Source organism: Hermetia illucens, chromosome 1, assembly GCF_905115235.1.
Source record: "Hermetia illucens chromosome 1, iHerIll2.2.curated.20191125, whole genome shotgun sequence".
Lineage (NCBI taxonomy): Eukaryota > Metazoa > Arthropoda > Insecta > Diptera > Stratiomyidae > Hermetia > Hermetia illucens.
The window spans coordinates 162,386,774-162,410,342 of record NC_051849.1 but is presented as its reverse complement, the minus strand read 5'-3'; the positions used below and the strand labels follow the sequence as shown (position 1 = coordinate 162,410,342).

The following is a 23,569-nucleotide window of genomic DNA, read 5'->3' as shown; positions in this document are numbered from 1 at the left end:
TCGCAGGCATTGATTCGGTCAAAGAGATTTTTTCACGTCAACTCGTGTGGCACCCAAACATCCAGCATTTTTTGGAATCCAATCTTCGGCAAATGGTTCCAAACGGTTTTATGGTCTATACCCAGTTCCTGGCGGCTAATCGAGCGAATGCTCACATGGCGGTCTAGTTGGATGATTTCGACGATTTTATCGGTTTCTACGACGATTGGCCTCCCAGAACGGGGTGTAACTTGGACATCTACTACACCAGAACGAAATCGATCGAACCAACACTGTGCTGTGTGAATCGTTACAGTATCGGGCCCATAAACTTGACAAATTTTTTCGGCCGCCTTCGTTGCATTTTTACCTCTCAGGTAGTAAAAAAGTAAAATATGACGAATTTCTTGCTTGGTGGACTCCATCTTTGACGCGCTATAACTTGAGACTGAAACGTACGATCACAACACTGTCAAAGAGACACTTGTAGCACAGATTGAACCCAATATAATCTCTGTTCTTTTTGTCTGAGCAGCTTCTTTCTGTCTTTTGTCAAACATTGTTTTTTTCGCTGTCAAGGTTATTGTCCTTCATTCCGCATATTATATATGGTTACCATTTACCCCTTGCGAGCGTATAGCGCGTGAATCACACCTATCCGCTATCGTTCGTAGTTACCTGAAATGGCTTTGCCTCCTCCTTCCCTCCCACGATTTTAAGAGATCTCTGCAATCCTCCTGTACTGTTCTGCGCCAAGTGCCCTTGGGGCGACCATTCGTCGGCCATCTTGGAAGGGTAGATTCCACTGCATGGCATAGCCCGCAATGCAATTGTCGTCTCCCCTTAAAATGTAGTCTATCCACTGCCATTTCCGTCTTTCCACCACAGTGCGTACGACTGGCAGGCCTAAGCGCCGACCAAGTCTTACCCGACACATTAGGCTTTGACGAAATTATTTGCAAATTAGAGAATGATTGGTTGATTTTTTCCCCATCGGGCATTTTTATTGTGGCGTCATTATCGTTGTTATTATCATTCTCACAATCGCTCTCGTTTTTCGCAATTCGAGGTTCATCGGCTCATATCGGCTATCAGGGGTCGTCTTCAATCCGACACAGTACACTTCCGTTGGAAATCATCCCACTCAGATTTCTCAAAAACTTCTCAACAATTTGTAATTATGATATGCATGGCATCTTAAGTCTGGACTGATTTTTTTTTTATTTTACAAAAGTATCAGAACTTTTTCTGATAATGCATTCTATTCTGCTGATTCCCATGACTCTTTGAATTTTACCCATCATATTCTTGCCCTCACTGATCAACCAACTTGCAGAAATATCCCCTGTCATTCATCTTTTATTTAGCCTTTATCGCGTTCACAAGCAGGGTCGACTTGTCGTGATCGGTTGCGCCACTTTGTTCTATCAAAACCCTGATTTGGATGCAATCACAAAGCTTTCAACTCACCATCCATCATATTAAGTCACCTTTTGGCTGGCTGGCATTTTGGTCGGTTAAGATTCGATTTCGATGTTCAGATGAATCTTGACAAATAAATTCTCATTAGCGCGAATTACGTGACCATACCATCGAAGACGCCTCTTTTCCAAGTTTTGCACGATCAGTGCAACCCCACACCGACCACCGATACCCTAATTTGGGATATAATAAAAGCGTGTCACACCACTACTCCAGCGCAACGTCTTAGTCTTGCCACAAGACGCCGTCCATTGTCTTTTATAGTCGGCCAGCACTCAGAACTATACAGGGGTACAAGACGGGCGACATCGCCGTTGAGATTTGAAACGTTCGTTGATACGTTGACCACAAAGACCACCTGTTGTGGAAGGTCATTTCATCTAGGTTACGCTAATGCGTGAAGTAATTTCATAATGCAGTTCTCCATTATTGGCTAATAACGTTGACCTGAGATATTTAATCGATCAATTCTGCCACTGACAGTGATTATGCTTGTTTTATGGGGATCGGTCGTCAAAAATCCAGTTTTATTCAGATTCAATTTGAGAGCGATCATTTCATGTTTGAATAAGTTGCTCGAGATCATTTTTGCTATGAGACGCTAGGAAAATATCATCTGCATAAAGCCGGAAATAGGGCGCTGGTCGGTGGATGCGAAATACTACCTGATCTCTCTTGATGGCAGATCCCGTAAGAGGCCAGCCAGGGAAATGCATCCAATGTTGTTAAAAACAAGGTGATCGGATCTCCTATCATTCATGACTGCTTGTTTGTCCCGTGTGTCCGATCCGCGGAATCGATCTTTTTTTGGCATCAATTGTATCTAGATATAGTGTAGAATATATGGGCAAAGTGATTTTTTGATATACGGAGTCGTTTGGAAATTACAGTGTTAAACACGTAATATGTCACATCCCAGATTTATATCGATCGTCGTAATAAAACGCGTATTTATCGGTCCGAATGACCTTCGAATGACTTCGCTAAAAGGGCAAGAATTGAAGCCAAGGCTGTACACGTGTTTCTTGAAGAAACCTAATGTTCATGGATTAGGTATAGCAGATTAATGGGCAGTTAAAATTTTATGGCTAAAAATCGCATCCTATTTTTGCGTTTTTCTCGAAACTATATTGAACATCTGCTGCTACCATAGCCCATAATCTATCCAACGAAATTCTTTGAAATTTTCACGATTTATTCAGCACATATTTCTACAGTCCGCAAACTAGGATAATTGCGATTCATTCAGTGGTTTTTTTATTCATTGAAGAAGCTGTAAAAAAATACCAAAATTAAAAAAAAAAGTTTAACACGGCACCAAAGATTTTAGTTTTTAATATTTTTGAATAATTCTAGTTTGCGGACTGTAGTTAAGTCCGCACGTTAAAATGCCTTTTACGTTTTTCTTTAAGATGGTCGCAGCGCCCTCTAGCGTAGCAGCAGAAAAATACCTTTTTTTGGAAATGGGTGTATAAATTGCTCTGCATTTCACTAACAAACTATGTTATCGGGCTGAACATTACTATGCACGCTCAAGATATTAATAAATCTATGGTCAAAAATTCGTGTTTGTATCTTTCTCCAGTTCTTCATAAAAAATTTCTAAAAAAAGCCAAAAAACCGCCTTCACACGGGATGACCCCTTTAAGAAAAAATACTTTGACTAACATGACTTTTCGACTTAGAGGTTGACTTAGTGTTAGAGAATAATTCAGCTTAGAGGAATTTCTGCTTAGAGAGATTCGACTGTATTTAGATTATATTGTTATTAAATGAAGGAGAGGTCATTATTCATAAACAAACGCAATAAGACCAGAAGGGGTGAATTCGTCAATTTGTACCTGCCGAAATAAGGACATGCATATTACATATTATTGTCATATGAAAGTAAATTAAATTTGTTTCTGTTAAGTAAAGGACAACTTTGTATTTTTACCAGATTAATATATATTAATCACGGCGTAGCCCCAGGGTTATCTGTCATCTCTGAGTCTGAGTTAATTTTTATTTAATCAACCGAATAATGAATATCATTCTTTTAAAAATTCAATATACACATATGACAGTGACGAAATGAGTTCAGTAAAGGAAGTATAAAGAATGAGTTCATAGTCACCGCATTGCGGCATAGTTCAATTGATATTGTATTGATATTGTAAATGAGGTCAGTCGAAATTGAAGTTATAGTAGACTCAGTGTATATGTATTTGATAAATAAATTGTATAACCATAGGATAAATAGCTAGTTCCAAAATTTCTTAGGGGCTTGATATCATTTCCCCATTAAAGTAGTTTCTATCAACGTTATTCCCGCAGGTACATAAATGTTGTAGGAAGACAATAAAGTAAATATCACAAGTAAGGTAGGTAACTTTCTACAAATTAATATATAATTAGTTCATATTGAAGACGGTCTCCAAAAAGTCGGCACCACTATCTACTATTTCCCATTTCTCGTTTGTAGAAATCAGGCAGACGTTGTAGGTAAAACAATAATTCCTTAACATTATCTGGAATAACTTATGATGCACGATGGCAAATAGACCATTCGAGTTGGACATGATCATCTAAGAGGACAGAGCTTCACCAAAAATCTAAACAAGTCGGGAAACCGAAAGCTGGGCCCTTCAGGTATGAAAGGTTTTGTGTATTTCTTTAATAAAGACATTTGAGTATCCATTTGTTATGTGAGAATATCCACATTCAGTCTTGAATTTGAAGCGACAAATTTGACCTATTATAACTTTGGTAGTAATAATGCGTTGTACCCTACCTTGTTGCAAAATTTCAAATTTATCGGTTGAGGAGTTTCTGAGAATAGGTGCCTTAAGGAAATGATCATTTTGGATCCCCCGTACTCCCCACCTTTCCAACAAATGTCAAAACTAAGACCGGTTTCATAAAGTACTGAACAACACCTTTCATTTGATACCCCTCATGACTATATTTGATGTAAAAAAATGTACACCCCCTTTTTGCATGTATCGAGACCCCCCCCCCCTTCCTTAAATTTTGATGTAGATGTATGTGTGAGCGTTCACAGTCCCCACCTTTTCACCAAATTTGATGTGAATTGTTACAACAGTCTCCGAGAAAAATGCGTGTGACGGACAGACAGAAGTGAATCGAACTTACCCACTATACAGATAGATTCCGGTGAAATTCCCGAGGTAACCACTGAAGAAATCCTGGAAGCCGCGAAGAAGATTGATGAAAATAAAACCCGAGGTTTAGACGGCATTCCGAATAAAGAACTGACAGTGATCATCGAGACAGTTCCAATGTAGTTCACTGAGATATTTACGACGTGCCTTATAGATGGGATTTTCTCGGAAGAGTGGAGGAAAAAGAAGCTTGTGCTAATCCCGAAGCCAAATAAACCTTTGGGGGATCCTTCGTCTTATAGATCTATATGCCTGCCAAACAGCATCGACAAACTTTTCGAACGGGTCATCTTCAATAGGCTTGTATCAATCACAGAAAAGGAGGGTAATCTTACAGACAGGCAGTTCGGATTCCCGTATTAAAGAATGCCTTCAATACGGTAAAATGGAGTAAAATAATTGCGGCTTTAGTCAAGTTGGGCGCTCCTAAATACCTAGTGCACATAGTCCTGGAATTTCTCCGGAAGAAGATATTGTGTTACGATTTGGACAATGTATCTAAGACGTATACAACAACCTGCGGGGTTCCACAAGGATTATTCCAGATGTCTCCAAATGGATCCAACAAAGGCACGGTGGGATTAGTTACGACCTAACTAACGAAGGGTATCGTGAATACCTTTATCGTTTCGGGCGTGACGACTCCCCGACATCCGTAATGATGATGATGCGGAGCATGTTGTTTTTAACTGCCAGCCAGGTTTAGAAATGTGGGGGAAGACGGTCCTTCGAATTCTTCAGTACGTCATTAACAAAATTTCCCGTCTCCTTGATCCGCTACTCTGGGACCGTATCAAACTCTGAAATTATCGACAAAGATTTTTTTTGTTTTCCCCCCTCAACAAGAGTTTTATTTTATTCTCTTTTCTTTTTGTTGATTCTTTTTGCATTGTATCCAACAGACTGTACGTAACGCTCTTGTAGAAAAACAGAACACATAGAACTGCTTTTACCCCTTTCTTGAGCCCTTATGAATTTCACTTTTACTCACTGTTTTACTCACTTGTTTTTCCGTTCTAATTCTAATTCAGGAAGTGAAATCAAAGTTCAAGTTTCCTAAGAAAATATTTTTGATTAGATAACTTCAGCAGGTTCCTGGAAAAACAGTTTTCAGTTTTTAAAATTGATAGCCAAATAGGGAGGCGTGTAGGCCAGCAAATATGTACCTTTTTTGATTTGTTGCAGGGCTACGACTTCATGACATTAAATTAAAGCCGACAAAACTGCAATGATGAACTGAAACATAGACAACACATTGAAATTCGTCCCCACGCACAAGCTAATTTTCTCTCTCCACATTTACCCACAAAACCATTGAAGAAACAACTTTTCAAAACTACCATTGGAAAATTCTATTCATGACCCTAATGCACAAACTGGGTTCAGATTCAATCTATTTGCATAATTCCTGTCTTCGAGAAGATTTGAAAGGATATTGTAGAAAACGCTGTTTGTGGATGCCAAACTAACATTTCCTAAAAATAGAAGATACTTTGTGTGAAGTCGTATAACCTTATGCTAGATATAATAGTATTTTCGGAGAGGGGATTAACCTTAGCAGGAAAACTTTGATTGGATATCGACAACTATTTGAATCTGTATACCATGGAAGGATTAACGAATTTAAGCTCCAGTTCTTTGCATTCCTAAAATTTAGTATTTCATCGAATCTATCTGGACTAATAACTAATTCCCAGAGGAAGTTGAAAGCATGTATGACCTTCAAGTTCTCTATAGTTCCCTTCAGAGTTTCTTGTTGGTCCTGAATTTTGAAAACTTAATTTAATGTGTGAAACTGAATAATTGAAAAAGATCTATTGATACATACGTATGTGCATCCATCTATATTTCCAAAGCTGCCTATTTGCTCAGCTTATTCAATATTCACATTGAAAATTACTGTTCTGAATTAAGATTGGTGTCCCACTTTCTTCTCTGAGTAAAAATGTTCAAACTGTCATTCCGCGCCATTGTCATTTGCGAAAAGATCTAAATCTTCTTTGATGAGATAAATGTATTGATTTATGAAGTGCGAGTATGAAAGTATATGTAGGTTCCGTGCAGGCGAAAAAAGTGATTGGTGGTAGGTTCAAAATTGCTTCATTTTCCTTTATTGTCTGTTGTCTGTATGCTTGCCTGGCACATGCAATTTATTTGAAAACGGTGACACTTAATGACACGAAATTCAAAAAAAAAGCTTCAAATTGTGGACTCTAAGCCAGGTAGTAAATGGCATCATTTTATGTTGAGTTCAAGGGGGTGGATTTTTTTCGAAAAAAAGGCATGTGGGCTATCAAATGATTACAAAAGTTCATATTTATTTCAAAGAGAGACAGTGCCAAAAAAGCTTAATATACGATACTATTTCTCGCAAAATTGACAGAAAAAGTACAGTTTAAAAAAAGTGTGTCAATATAGCCGACAAAATAGAGAGTTCGGTGGAAACTCAACTATTATTAACAAATTTAATATTTACTGCGCTCACCATCATACTGTCAACATTTTTTTAAAGTGAGTAGCACCATGTACAATTGCGACCGTCTTGCACTCATTATAACGTTTTTACATAAAAAATTCATAAAATTACATCAAAGGAAATAATAATATTGATCAAAGGGTTACCCAAGCTTGCAAACTTCAAACAACCATATCAGACGTTTCAATTTATACAACTCTACTGGATGCCACCGTTACTTTATTTTACTTTGATTTACCAATAATGCGTCACCGTGCGAAGTATCCTTGTGAAAGCAAATATTGGTTATTGGTTTATTCTTCTTGATGTATCCGAGTGAGATAATCAGGTGTGGATGTGAGGTATCTGTGTAAAGTCCCAAGAGTCCATTTATGAAAGTATTTCAATTTGAATCCAAAAGATGTTTTCCTTTATTTTTTTTTGCTATGTAACTCGCCATTCACATTAAATTCCACCCTCATCAATCCTCTAAGATATTGACTGGCATTGATAGCATAGGAACCACATGCTTTAGGTAGTCCTCTGGCTAATGAATTTCGTGAAGGTCTCCTTCAGGTTTAGTGATTTGTAGTTGAATCTCTTGTTGATCTCAGAGGGAAATTGGGGACGGTTGGGGTTGGTTTGGTTGGTTGGGGGCATGCTCTTTACTTGTATTGCTAGACACTGGTGAATGACAGTTTTTTGTCCTATTTTTGGCCCTTTTGAATGCTGGTCCTTTAAGTGGAAAAAAGTTCCTAACTGGAAAATAAAGTTTTTTAAGTGGTAATAGAGCGAAATCTGTTTTCAGCTTTTTCACATGGTTGAAGCGGAAAGCTACATATACCTGCGCTTACTTCAAATAAGGTTTTTCACCTTGCCAATCCCCCAGACACGTATGACGAGAGAGGAGTGGAAACATCCTCTTTTAGGTATATGGGGTTCAACGGTGGGCAATGTAATCCATCGCATTAGTGGGGTGCTCAGTACCAAACTTTCTACAGAATTTCGTGTCAATAGGTATAACCATTTATGAGAAAAGTGCGTGTGATAGACAGACGATAAAATGATTATAATAAAGTTTTACTTTCAGTAATTTTTGCCCCCGACCCGGGTTTTCTCTCTACTGCCCTGGCCACACATGCAACTGCTGGGTCTGCCCATTTAACGCTGAATGTTACTTTAGAGTTAAATAAATTTCAGAACTAATTTCACCCATGGTATCATCTCCAATTTCCAATTAAACCCCACTAAAGACATTGATATTTGATTCTAAGCAACAATGCACGTACATTAATTAAACGCAGCATGAAACTGCAGAATGCGAATATACAGGGTGCCCGTCATACCATCATAAGTACAAATTTTAATGGTGGATAGTACCACTTGTTCGAAGAAAATTGATCCATGGAACGGGCATTCTATCTTTAACCTTTAAGTTTTTTTCGCGAAGAGCCTCAGAAAGTTTGACCTTCCCAAAAAATTACAATTTCCCATTCCCTCAAACATTTTATCCCAGATAACATTTTCGGAAATAACATAAAATTTATTATTAATGGATTTTTTTTCAATTTTCTTCGAACTGACTATGACCTTTAAAATGAGCCTATGTTCGCAAAGGCGATTTATTACGTGAGCTCAGACCCGTCCAAAGTAAGTCCCATGATCTCTATAAGATGATCCAATAACACCTAGATGAACTAGCATCGGTAAAGATGAACCAGGACTCAATGGTGGTTGAATGAAAGGAGATGGATGAAATCGTCACAGAAACGGAGATTTGCGAGGCCTTAAATGCCTGGCAGACTCGCACAATAACCCTCGCAACTCTAAAGGAGGAATTCACTACATTTGACAATGTTCGCGTTCGCAAATTCGAGATCAGATATTACCTAAGGAGTTTTTCACATAGTTGGAATTTTGATACTTCGCGTGAACCTATTTAAGTAGGTATAACACATCTAAGTTGTGTCAGAAAGAAACAGGTTGCATTGCCAAAGTCTGCCATGGGAATCCCAAAGTCTGTCGTGTAGAGAAGTATAGGGCAGTGACATCGACATTATGATAGGTAGCAGCAAATGCCCGCCGTTCAAGAAGGGAATTTCTCCTATCTTGAAATAAACCATATTCAGTCAGCTTACGATCTACTTTCTCAAAGACTGTTCGCAAATAGAATTGCTGTTGCCATAATATATGAGCAATACACAGAACTCCATAGTAATGTTTGAGGACCAAATAAACACGGGCAAGCGGCAATATGGACCTGCGAAAACTATCCATCGAAAACACGGAAGCAACAGGACCTGACTTCATGGCAGTTGAACTCTGGAATGCCAAAAGCTTGACACTTCCGGTATAAAAGGTTTTGTGTTTCCCTATGTGAGGAGCATAACGGCTGACAGCATTAACTCGAGATATTTGTAAAACCCAATGCTGTCAGCTTCAGTAACCTGTCCAAAACTGAGCGATTTAAATATCTCGGGTCAATGGTATCTGCGAATGGAGAACTGCTTAATGACCTTGCTTCACGCATTAACGCAACCTGGATGAAGTGGCATTCCACAACTGGTGTTCCTTGTGATCGGCCTATCAACGAACGTCTCAAATCTAAAATTTACCCCAATGTCGTTCGTCCTGTCACTCTCTATGGTTCTGAGTATTGGCCAACTATAAAAGACAGTGAACGGCGCCTTGCAGAAATGGAAGTGTGACACGTTTTGATCACATCCGAAATGAGGATATCCGCGATCGATATGGGGTTGCATCGATCATGGAGAAACTGCGACAGTGGCGTCTAATTCGCTGGGGAGAATTAGATTTTTCTTGAATGGAATTTTAATATTTGGCTCGAATGTCAATTATTCTCGGTAATTATGACGTCAGCATCTTATTTCTATGGCTTAGGATGCTGTTAATTCGCTCGAAATTGTTAAGTTTGAATTGCTATAACTTTGACATTAATAGTTGGATTTTTATGAAACTTGGCATGTGTATGCACGAGGCTGTCCTATGAACTTAAGGGGAGTTTTTCAGTCTATTTCGCGTAGATTTCATCTAAGCGCAACACCCTGATTTTTTTCGGATTTTTAAGTTGGGTGGTTTCCGAAAATGAGTCCTGTCTCGCTTTAAGTGCGTGGATTTTGACTCCTCACTCACGCACTTTGCAATTCACCACTAAGCTAATATCAGTTGCGGAAAGTACTAATCAAGATTTTTCATTGGATACCCTACACGACTATACCCGGTGAAAAAAATTTTTGAATCCCCCCTTTGCATGTATGGGTAGCCCCTCCTAAACTCCACCTAAATTTATGCTACTCGCTGTATATGTGGAATTTCATAGTTCCCACCTGTCCACCAAATTACACAAAACCTTAAAAAGCCAAGAAAAGAACTGTTGGTAACCATCTCAAGACGTAAAATTGTACATTTCAGGAGATTATGCAAAGAAGCGGCTTCCTACCCATTGAGGGAGGGGGTGTTGCAAACCGGTCATGCTGTCAATCACTAACTCTGATTTGATGCAGATTTAGAATGCAAAAAGCCTTTGAGAGACTCTTTTCCCATAGTCCTATAGGCCTTATAAAATATATCGGCAGATTACTAGAACGGATTATTTACTATAGACTCATACCGATCGCCGTAAATATAGCCATTTTGGATTTTGAAAGCGAGATCTAATATTAAAAAAGTCAGTGCGGTAGCGAAAATTAAGGAGACAGCGGTGGAGGCCAATAAATATTGTGCAATGATGGCTCTCGATGTGAGGAATGCCTCTACTTTTGGGTGATGAAGCAAAATAATTGAAGTTTTTGCCTTTGGAAATGTGTGGATAATAATATATAACGGTATTTTGTAGATGCAGCTCTTTAAAGAGGTGATCGTCACTGGCTTTGCAGTCGACATAAGAGTAACTATCATTGCACAACATATTAAGGATATCCTGGCTTGAATACGATGGTATCACGCTCGTAGAGAGTAAAAGTGAAATTGAACTAGTCACGCAAGAAAGAACGGAAATCTTCTCAAAGTTAAGATTGGAGTGGAAACCATACATTCGCAACCAATGCCTAAATACCTAGGGGGATGATTGGCAGAAATTAAACTTGAAGTTACATTTTGAGAGTATCAACAAAGGCATGTGGGGTGAGTCCATTGCTTAGGAGAATGTTGTTAATTGTAGCTGGCTAAAAGTAAAGCCTTCGACTTCTTATCTCGAAAGTTGTTAGCTCGGTTTTAATTTATACCGTTCTTGTTTGGACCTTGTTTTTACAGGAAACCCCATATTGGAAAAAATCGGAGTTCCATACCGACTAAGTGCTTTGCAAACATCGTCTGCTTACGAAACAATGTGCTAGTGAACAGTATGTGCGATGGCCAATCCTGCCGAGAGGAGGATAGAAGGGGTTCAGAGTTTTCTCGGCGGCCTGGAAAAGAAATTTCAGTTGGAAAAAGGAAAATGAGAGCCTACATAAATTCAACTCAAATAGTGGCAGTCATTGGCATCCAGGATAAACCGATCCACCTACAAAAATGACAATGTTGTCAATAAGATCACAAGTCAGAATAAATAACCAGTTGGTTATAGCTTTAGGCAGAAAGGTCGGGGCTAGGCTAGCTCTACTGCTGTTGCTTATCATTGCTCACGAGTACGTAATACGGAAGATACTAAATGGTATTTTGGTGTTTGCTTCGAAAAAAGTTTACTCTGACAACAAAGATCTTTTGTCAGACCTGATCGTATCTGCTAAAGAGGACTTGCCAAGTCTCAGCCAGGAAGCAAAGCAGATTGGGCTATAAATCAACGATATCAAAGCGAAAAAACACAAATAAGGGAAAGGCCCTGAATAGGCAAAGTGTGACACATAACATATATAGTCCAGAAAGAAATGGAGGCATCTGTATCCTTAGGCGCAAAATTGGTAAATGATGGCAACAAATTCGTCGAAGTAAGGACAAGGATACAGTTGCTTCTTCATCTTTTTACCAGTTCCGACTATCCTGAAGATCAGTAGCATATGCAGGAAAACAAAGCGGAAAGTACCAAGGAGACAGCACATCGTTATATCTTAAACGTCAAGATATAATGACGGAATATATGAACTATTCAACGAGTTGGAAACCTCTACAATTATACAACTGCGGAAACTGCAAAGGGCAGGCCATGTACAACGATTTAACGCAAATGGTATACCTAAAAAGGTAGGGAAATCACTGGGGTGTTTCTATTGATAAAGGTAGATATTGGAAGACACAGTCGATGAATCGGGGCAACTGGAAGCGTTGGGGAGGTATTAAGAATGTTTCCATCAGTATATGTGGAATCATAAACATCCTCTTGTTTCCGAAGTTCAGTACCACATCTATATAGTAGTAACTTTTAAGTCTAATTCAGGAGACAACAGAAGGAAAGTGTGGTCCATAAAAGTGGGTGAATTGGTTTTATATTTTCATTCAATAAGTCTAGAATCTGTCTTAATCTATGTATTTGCTATACTGCCAGGGTTCAAAGGTTCAAAGCTGACAAAATTATCTGCTGGTTTTGCAAAGTATGGAGGCATTTTCCACATACTATATGTATAATCGAAGCCAAATCAAAGTAATCCACCACACTTACCTGAATGACAGTCTTTCTGGGTCCATGGCTGTGTTGCTGAGGTTGTGAAATTGAAGTCTGTAATGGCAACGGCAATGGTAAGGACAATGGTAATTTTGCTGCAAGTTTATCCGGCTGCTGGGTTGGATTAGTGTTATTAGCCCTCACCAGATCCAAAGCTAGCAAAGCGCTCTTCGGGGCCCCTGGCGTATAGTATACTTGTGTTTGTTGTTGTGCTTGCTGCTGCTGTAATTGCTGTGCTTGTTGTTGAATGTTCTTGTTTTTGTCTACGACCAGGGGGTGAGTTGCATCAACCAAAGGTGCCCGATAGTTCGCTGTGGGAAGATTAGCCGCTTTGTTCTTGTTATTATCCATTTTCTTCTTGCCATGAGATGCTGCTAATCTCTTCCAGGACAGGGCGTTAATGAAGAGGGAATGTTTCTTGAGATTCTTTTCTAGTGCATTTTTTTCTGAGAGAATTCGCGCACTATCGCTACTACGATCCGATGTAGAGTTACCGTTATTATTATTATTATTAATTGTATTTGCATGATTGTTGTGTGTTTGTCCCAGAAGCACCATATTACCGTTATTGTTGTTAGGCAACTGTTGACAAATGGGTTTCGTATTTTCTCGATTTTTGGCATTGTTCAATTGTTCGTAGGAGAAATTGTTCAAAGGGAAGTCTGCTGAGTTTGATGAACTCAGACTCCCTGTACCACCACTGCCTCCGCCACTTCCGATGCCGTTGTGGTGATGGTGATGATGATGATGATGGCTGTGATGATGCGTTGAATAGACAGGACGTCGTTCCCGCGGACTAAAGCTCAAAACGGTACCCATTGTTGTTTTGCCACTCGCTCGATAGTTGTCTGCCCTTCTATGAATTTTGCGTCTCGATTATCTCCAAGCCGTGAAATTAGCGCTGCTAGTTTTCCACCTCACTATCCAGTTTTCCCTGTTTTATCTACTTGCCATAGAGTATAACAAGTGATCCAGCACTGCTAGTACTATTTTACGCCACACAATAGAGGCCAATTATAGAAACAATTCACATATGCATGCACTTCTTCTGATACTTAATTTGACTTTTTCAACTGCTTTCTGCTTTCCGCATTAAGTAAGGAACGAAATAAGATCGGTTTTCATATGCCAGACAATATCACACGCGTACCGGAAAAATAATGGACACACCATGAAAGTGACCTGGACACCCTGCAAAATTAGACGTACGAGTACAAACGAGCACAACGCGACATATATAAAACAACCCCAATTTCACTAGCAGCAGAACAAACCCATTTGCGAGACGAAGCGAACAAAAAATATCAAAATTGAGTATATAATTATCAAAGCTCTAAAAAGTTAGCCATTATAATGGGCTCCAGTCCATTCCGGATGACAATTTCTCTAACAAAGCCCAGCCATTGAATATTTCCACTCTTCCTCTGCTCTGTGCCTTTGAAGGAATTTTTCCTGGGACAGAGTTCCGAACCGACTTCCGACTAGATACACAAGAAACGCAACGCTTTTAAATAGTCACCAGCGAATTTCGGAAAATTGCTCTTTAAAATCAAAAGACAGTAGAAAGTATCCTTTTTTCTCTATCGAAAATGGAAAATACGAAAGTTTTTAACCAATATTTTTTCGCGAAAAAAATACCGTTTCGTACTATTCCGTTGAGAACAGCCACGGGTTCGAAACAATCTTAGAAATCCCTGATGCCATCAGGAGATCGATTGAACAGAATGCGCAGAATCTGACAATATTAGCTCTAGAATGTATGCATGTGTATGCCCTCCGTCTACCTAGAAAACATGGTAGGTGACGACCTATACATTGAAAATCTTCATTCAGAAGGAATTTCATGGAAAAGTCGATGAAGACCAAAAGTCTTCTTTGAATGATGTCTTGGAAAGTGTAAAGTTTAAAAGCGCGCATGTCCTTGTCGTGCTGCAACCCACTATTAGTGCCACCCCATCCCGGGACAAAAGAGAAAACCGTTCACCCTTCTGACTGACGAACAATCTCTGAATATAACAGAAGTCAACCCCGGTGTCGTTATGGAACATAATTATGAGACCTGCTACAACCCCATCAAACCTGAGTTGTGAGTGTTGAGCAGAATGAAGGGGAATCTGATGCATTGAACGAACACGAGGGTGACACTGGCTGATAAATACAGGAATTCCTTCAGATGTTTGAAGTTGCCGCCAAATGGGTTGCTATTATTTTTGCGTATGAATTTGAGGTTCAAAGAATGCATGCCTTTAGAAATTTAACCTTCATTTTATGAGAATATGTGTATCCCCAGAAAGGCATCCAGGCGTATCCAGAGAAGATAGAATACAAAGTATGTTGACATAATTTTTGTACCAACAGAATCAAAGAACTCAATTCACAAATGTTTGAATAAGTGGGTTGAATCACAAGAATTTTTAATAATTTCCAAAGAGTCATGTTATTGGCATACTTAAATATCTGAAGTCTTAACCACAAGCATACGCACAATCAGGAAATACTCAGGAAGAACTTTTTTTCCAAGAGCTGGATAATTGTTTACTTATGGGGTAAGATCAATTTTATTCGGAGTTAATGCAATTTATAAGCAAGGAGGCATCTAGATAGTAGTAAGTGGAATGGAGGTAATTACTAGTTTGTTGGTAATTATAGGATTCCTCCGATAAGTCACTTGCTTTACTTGTTGCTCTGTGGTCAACACTATGTTTGCACATTCTAACGTCGGTAAAAGAAGGGTGATTGAAAAAATAGTTCACTCAAATAAAAGGTTTAAAACTAGTACACAGTTTCTTACCGTATACGTATACGAAGGCAAATCATTGAAGCAAGGACGAATTTAACTAAAATTCAAAGATTTTTATTTTAGGTGCGAACCAATTAAAAACTCAGGGTAGTTCCGGTTAGCAAGAAATATTATAAAAGTCGAAAATTTATTCTTGTATTCATAAGCTTATAGTTTACTAATTGCTATTGGGTACCGAAGTAAATACTCATCCTAATCGAAGCCACAAACGCAATTAAAATGTGGCATACCTACCTGGCCAAGCGAAGGTCTCCTCCCTTTACCACCAGCTAACAGGATATGTAGATATGCAACATTTGTATACTATTTCCCGAGATGTCCGTAGTCGAGTTGTTGATGCAGCACACATTTTGTGCCATCATATGTTGCTCTGATAATAGCTATTAGTTTCTCCAAAATGCCCCTTCTGCGTAGAGCACTTGATATGTGCTCCCTGTTCACACTGTTGAAAGTTTTCTAGAAATCGAAGAACAGCAAGTGAAGCGAAAATCGAAACTTCGCGCATTGCTCGAAAAAAATCTGCAGGGCATTGATGTGGTAAATGTAGGAGGATCCGAAGCGGAAACCAACCTGCTCTCTGTCAGTTAAGCTTTCGAGATATTCCTTGATGCGATCCAGGATTAGTTTAGTTGCAAGGGCGGGTAGCAAGCAGATATCCCTCCAATTATCACACTCTAGAGGGGTGCGCTTCTTTGGAATCTTAACAATTATCTTCTTCTACCACTTTCTGGGAAAGGTCTGGGATTCTCAGAATTTCCGTACAAGTGAAAGTAGTAGATCTGTAGAAACTGCAGTAGCAGTGGTGAATAATGCTGCGAGGAGACCGTCAAGCCCGGCGACTTCACTCCGTTTGAATCCAGTGACGACCAAGATGATTTCACTTTTGCTTGAAGGGACAGTCCGTATCCGCTTGTTCCGCTGCTCTTCAACTGTTCGTCGTCATGGATGAGGAGTCGACCGTCAACGTCCGTCACTGGACCAACGAAAGATTTTCCACCAGATGCAAACCGTTTCGTGATGCGAAATACTCTTCTATTATAAAATCATTACAAACTGCAGCAGCTTCCGGTTTCCTAACCAGTGCGTATACTACGTTGAATTTCTTGGGTCAAACACGGTGTCGGGGATCGAGCGCGCCACGCTCTCCATCGCCCACAGCGGTCAATAAAGCCTTTGATCCCTTCCGTTCATCGATCCGCTTACACGATTCCGCAGTCAGCCAGATTTTGTAACACCTGCTTTCAAAAGTGACCAACGCCCTGCGTGGCACTCGAGAAAAAGCATTTTTGATGACGATATTCAATATTCTCAGGCGGGTTACTCAGAGTATCTGTCGTCCGATCAGAAAAATGGCTCTCTCAATCCAGCAACAGCTGGATCATATACGCGGTCATTGTTGAACTTGGGAGAGGGGGAAGGCATTTCTTAAACTCTGTGAGAAATGGCATACACAACACGCAGGCGAACGTAAGCAACTATCGAATGTGGGCGTCGCTTTTCTTACGCACATTCTGAAGAAAACTCTTAAATCAGCGATTGATCGCAAAATGGTCAATCTGACTATTCGTACGGTGTCGGCCATTGTAAACCCTGTAGACTTTGTGGCAGGCTCTGTACTCGAACAATATGTCACCAACGACGAAGCGGTGGAAGTTGCAGAAATCCACAAACGATAATTGCGGGGGCATTATCGTTACGGTCGCGAAGATCATGTTTTCCAATCAGGAAGGAAGTCTCCTCTGAGCTGTATGTAGTTGCTAGTAGAAAGCATCCTTCTCCACTGTATCGGAAGTTTCCGTTAGTGATACAATTTTGATGCTACTTAATATGGAACGGAATCTTATACTCTGAACGAACCTGAACATAATGTGCAAAGCGGCATCATCTGTCAGCGCTCCTCAACATCTCTCTGACAAGGTTATGCGGAGAGGTTCTCCCCTGCATATAATTCCTGTCTGGATTTGAGAAGCGTCGTGCCCTCCATTAGAAAATGTTTGAAAAAAATAGTAAATCTAAACCTATTTTCGGTTCAACCGCGGACCTACATTCTCGCACAAGTCTATCAGACTCTTCACTCGTTTTTTCAACGCAATTGCCACTCGTTCAGTATACGTTGTCGTCCTCACAAGCTGCTGTGACGGAGCGAGTAATTTTGTTGGCGAAGGCCAGCAATTGTCAACGCTCTGGAAAGAGTCAACCACAATTTTGAAAAAAATTCTTTGACAGTCGCTGAAAAATGTCTTTCAATGAAGAAAAATGAATGAGTGGGCAACAAATGCCACGACATCATCTGCATAATCGGGCAGTGGCGAGTATTCTTTAAAGCTCAGTAGATTATCATAGCTAGCGCTCCAGAGAAGCACCCCTAGAATATATTACCCCTGACGTGATTTACACCTTTTTCTGGCACTCTAGGGTCTCATGGATTATCACTCAATATCCGCCAGAGGTAGGTAGGTGGAAACAATTTTCAAGTGTGCCTAGAATATCTGCCCTTTTTATCGGATTGAAGACATTTCTAATATCCATCCATCGATGCCGACGACTGTACACCTCAGCTCGGTGAACTGCATTCACGACCTCCATGACAGCATCTACCGTGGATCTCCCTGTTCTAAAATCGACCATTATTTTCCAGATTAGCTTTTTAAGTACCTCCTCGCAAGCATACAGACTGATCAGTATGCAGACGGCAGGTCAGGGCCTCTTTGCTGATCAGCGTGAGCCTCGCGTCCTTCCAATGACAAAGAAAAATGTTCTCTTTAGGCAAGCGTTGAGTGTGTCGGCAATAGATCTTGCCGATAAGGGAACAGCACTTTGCCTTCCTCTGTCGGGATACCGTTCGGTTCGGGCACCTTCATATCTTACGTAGAGAAGATTGTCTCTTCCAGCGCTAGTATACATCGAGAAATAGCATCGAACACACCAGCAATTCCGACGAAAATGTTACGTAGAGAGCGCAATCTGAACGCCGGAACTCACCGCCATTTCCAGGATCCGTTTCTTTTTGGAGTCTAGAGAAGACATAAGCTATTCAAGTACCCTGCACAAAATAGTGTTCTCTAGAGCACCAAGTCTAGGTTGTCGGTGTTAGCCAAGCTCTAAAAACGTAATCCCTAGACACTGAATCCAGACAAAACCATCCTCCTCAAATCCGAAATTGGGTGCCATCGCGAATTTAGAAAACAACGATACTTGACAAGCCAAGAGGCCATGAAGTTGAAAGTTGGGGGAGTAGATAGATGGTTCGAAACTTCCGAAGTACAAACAATTTCACACTTAGCATGTGACATGGAGATTATATTTATTTCCAAACCTGGGAATCCATTAACATATGCAGACACAATTTTATAGTGACGATTAGTCTAGCTTCCTTTCTACTAAAAGAATTAGCAGGGCTGGTATATCGGTTTATAGGGAATACGTATATTCCCTAGTAGCCATTTCATTACAGACAGGAAGCGTACAAAAATGGCAAATGCATGGAAAATGCCCTTCACAAAGCACTAGAAGGCGAAGGAAATGCATTTTAGGCGTATTCATGGATATCAAAAGTGGCTTTAACTATTACTCGTTCGCATAGATTTCTGATTCATTTCGGAAAATCCACATTTTTTACGGAGCCCTGGTTGAGCTGTTAAGCATCAGCGTCGTGATCTCCTTACTCCGAATTTAGAACCCAATACGTCATGCATGCTTGTGTTTGGCATTGTGCATTCATTACGATGATAATGAAATTGAAGCACATTCTCACTGATATTTAGCTAGGAAGAAAATTGATACGCAGAAGGAACTGTGTGAATACCAACACTACACAAAGGAATGAACAGGAGTCATAATATATAAAGGTGTGGTCGGACAGAAATCTACCGCGGCAAGATGCCTTAGTTGTCTAAAAGAGTATGTCCTATCTCTTTTATGACAAATCCTGGTCATCCCCTACTATTGTTTGTAAAGGTTCAAGGTGTTCAAACACGTTCAGCAATCTAGCCATGGTAAGTGCACCTTGACTGTAAATTATCACACGTAATATCAGAAATTCTACAGATTGCTTTGGTTCTGCAGAACTACGATTGGTAAGACCTGAGAATTTTCATCGCAATTGGATTACCGGGTCCATAATAAAGCCTATTTTGATGTAAGGATACATCATCTGGTGACTGAGGCTGGATTTTGCTAACAGCAGGAAGTCACTAGTGCACCTCAGAGGGCTCGGTTGCCTGAGCATTGCTGGAAATGAAAAGGAAAGTCGCTACCTACGCGCATAAAATTGGTACCATTGGCGCATGAATAGGCGACTAATTTTTGGTCAATCACAACTCCTAGGTATTTGAGTGTTTATTACGAAATCATGGTTTGTTCGCTAATCCTGATCTTTATGGATGTTTTCTTTCTTGGTTTTGTGATTAGGACTACCTAAGTTTTATGTCTGTTATCACAAGACTAGCGCTCTCAAGCCAGGATCTTCCAAACTGGCTTGATTATAAGAAACTCACATCCCCTAATAGATAGTTACTTCGATCTCATCTGCAAAGCCAATGACGGTCACTCTTCTAGCGAGATGCAACATCATTGCATCATCGTTATACATTATTATCCACAAAATATGATCAAGGAACGATTATTATGAAACCTTGCAGATTGCGCGATACATTTTATGTCCGTCCATAGCACAACGGCCTCTCCAAGAAGAATTGTATAATGATAGGCACCAAATATTTGGGCGCACCCAACTTGCTTAAAGCTTCATTTATTTTTCTCGACCTCGCAGGATTAAAGCATTCCTCACATTATTGTAAATAACCGTAGGATTCACAGCAGTGGAGGCCATTACTGTCTTCGCCATCTTCGCTACCGTACTAATTGCATTAACAGTAGATCCTTTCGAAATTCAAACTGTCTGTTTGAGAGACCATTTATCTTTTCTACGATCTGCATATAAACTGCACAAAATCCTATTGTTCGAATAGTTTACTAATGCTGCTTCATAGACATATAGGTCTATTTCGCTCTGGACTAATAGATTCTGCTACTTCCGCTTTTCGGGAAAAACCTTTTCTTTGAAGCATACGGCAAATATTACAACGAACAAATTTGGTATTGTCTGCTTGACTAAGCTTTATTCGGGATACCGTCTAACCCTAGGGCTTTCTTTCACTAATCTCCTTCGAGATCACGAGAACTTCCCCCGGGGTTATGTCATAAACTTCATCGGGATTTACCTGATCAGTAGGTGAGTTTGCCTGTCTTGGAGCTTCTGGGAAAGGGTGGCAAAAAATCGAGGTTGATGGTGGGCGGTGAGTCGTTATCCTTGATTAATTACGGGACGACCTTAAATGCATCTCGGGTCGGAGTACATTAGCCACTTTCCCCTGCTTTTCTGTCTATCAGTCTGCGGCTCTGAGGCGGCGGCAAGGAAGACGGCACAGCAACCTTGACGTTCGCACCAAAACCAAGTAGTCGAGGAAAACCTCCATGTAATGGCACCGAGATACGCTGTACTCGCTATGGTTTGCTGGCGATGATGCAGTAGACGAGTGCTCCAAAAGCCAAATTAGGGCGGTCAGACCCAAGTCTGCACGGGGACTCATCTAAAGTGGCAATAGGTCATCATGAGAACAGGGATAGCCCCTGAATTCACATGTCTCGCGAGAATTCCTCTCTCATGTGCGTTAGGCTCGGTTATAACGGTTGGCCTACAAATCGGAGTTTCTTGGGGTTGTGGTTACGTTCAAGCGAACGGAGACCTTCGGGCCTTGGCCTCGACTTCGGCTTCTAAATGCTCCTCAGTTGCAGCTTTCAATTCGGCCTTTTCAATTGAGTACCTTGGACATTGAAATGAAACATGTTCTGGGTCCTCTACATTGTTGGGGCATTTTTGCCAATATGAATAGTTAGCTTCACTCGGTAAAGGTGTACTCAATGACATCCGTGTCGACTTACAAGCTGCATTAAATCGAAATCTACTTCCATGTAGCATGGCTTAATCCATTTTGGAATATCCCATCTACCATATCTTCTGCCACTTAACGATGGCTTCACAGCCGCGAACGGACAGACGATTCTCCGGCATCATCGATCATAAAGACTAGAATCATCCCTGCTATTGGATACTATTCGGTAAGACAGTATGTTCGCAGTGCACTTAGACGGTATGAGACAAGAATTTCAGATATTTTTGTGTGTGAGCATTTTTCAAAAATGTTCACTAGCGATAAGGATGTCCATAAAATACTCACTCATAGCCTAAACAAACATACCTGGCCGGTTGGCCGATTCACGACCGCTAGGAAAGCCAAAACTGACAAAAAATTCCACCCCATTTACGTTACAGCCGCCGGTCAAATGTTGATTATTTAGACGTAACTAACAGACAAAGCTATACGTGGATGAAGCTTTAGATGCTACACATTCCACGTGGAGCTCAGTTTCTGGTGGGACATTATGCTACAGTACTTAAGCACAGATAGCGAATGGATGAGTTATGTTCCAACTTTAATCTTACGGGTGATTAACAGTTTACAAACCAGAACTTAATATAACAAACTGTTTCAACTGCGTAAATCTTGACCTTTCTGAGTCTAATGTAGTCCGCGAAATCAATGGTAGCCACGTCAGTATGAAAATCTAATATCAATGCTCCGCTATATATCATTATCCATAAGAGTGGAATGCCACATGTTGTTCGATATGATTTCGGCATATCTAAATAGCGGCATACAAACCTATCGATTAAGAAGTCAATGATACGCAACGGATTCTTCGGTGCGCCTAATTTGGCAGGATCTTCTAGTGCGTCTTTAGATAAATTAGCCCCCGGGTTGACTAAAGCCGTAGATCTCTTCTTTCGAAATCCCAACTAATTTTCAAGTTCACCCAAAGGTTTGTTTTACTTAGGTATGAGTACTCGACTCTGCTTCTTCCCCTGCATGGAAAACGTTCTAGGGTAAATATCTATAAATAAATTTATAAATCTATATTTGGGGCTATTTTAAATGTAGCAATAAGAGCTTTCTTGCGGGTGCCATTCAATCCAGGTCTTTTATTTGCTACTTTTTCGCAGCTTTTGGTGCCTCCTTGTCCCTTCCTGGACATTGGGAAGATTCCCAGAAAGCCAGCTTTCTCCAAATCGAGCGAGAATTCCAACGATATAACCTGGATATTTAGGTTCTACGCGAAGTAAGATGGTGGAGATCTGAAGAGTACTTCTCCCCCGCTTGCGCAATCTGTTCTAGTGCACTGTATCTGACGGTTACCGGAAGAGGTGCTCTTTTGATCTGGTATCGGTTTCTTTCAGGATTTTCGCTGCTAGGTTCCGGTCCAGGCTAAGGATTAATTCATGCACCAACGAAGACTTCCGATGCTTTCTACGAACCGAATTATACGCAGTTCAGGAGAGGTTTCCTAAAGGTGACATTGTGATCGTGAAGGGTGATGCGAATGTAGACGCCGACAACACTTTGTTGTGGTGAGGAAGTGTGGTCTTAGTGACTGTGACGATACTGGTTGGAGGTGTAATTTCTGCAGCTCGGTGGTTGGAGAGCTACGATATTTTGCGGATCGAACGGGAAGATACAATGAGTAACCTGTCTGAGAATATCGATGAGTATTGGACGCCATAAAAAATATTCTTGTCTCGAATGCTAGGCAAGTTCTCGACCACGTCTCGATGGGGTGTCACAAAATTTGGCTGACTGCGGAATTGTGGAAGCGGATCGACGGGCGCGATCTTCAATGCAGTACGAAATTCTGGGAATTTCAACGAATTGTAATATGATGATAAAAAGGAATTTATTATTGCGGTAGTCAGGAAGTGGAAACTGCCGCAGATCTTTTGAGGGGCTTTAACGGTCGACTTTTTATCCATGATAAGGAGCAACTGAAGAAGTGAAAGGAATACTTTACCAAGGCTCTTAACCGTATCAGATCCGGTGAGGTTCCGCATCTTGTGGATGAAATGGCTGCGGATACGGACCGCTCCTGCAAACAAAAGAGAAATCATCTTGGCCATCAATCTTGGCAATCTTCCCGCAAATTTATGCATCGCTGCACCTGCAATTTCGGCAGATCTA

General features: G+C 40.4%; 1 protein-coding gene across 2 annotated transcripts in view; it reads right to left on the bottom strand.

Moving 5' to 3' along the window:
- Positions 1–14,386, bottom strand: part of LOC119656135 (cyclin-dependent kinase 5 activator 1) — a 140,584-nt gene extending 126,198 nt beyond the window's left edge. For both annotated transcript variants that reach the window (XR_005250005.1, XM_038062469.1), the window contains exon 1: positions 12,695–14,386. Coding sequence is in view for 1 of the 2 variants with exons in the window: in XM_038062469.1 (XP_037918397.1) it covers positions 12,695–13,516 (822 nt within the window). In the remaining variant the exon portion in view is untranslated. The remainder of the gene's footprint in view (positions 1–12,694) is intronic.
- Between the last annotated feature and the right edge of the window lie 9,183 nt (positions 14,387–23,569).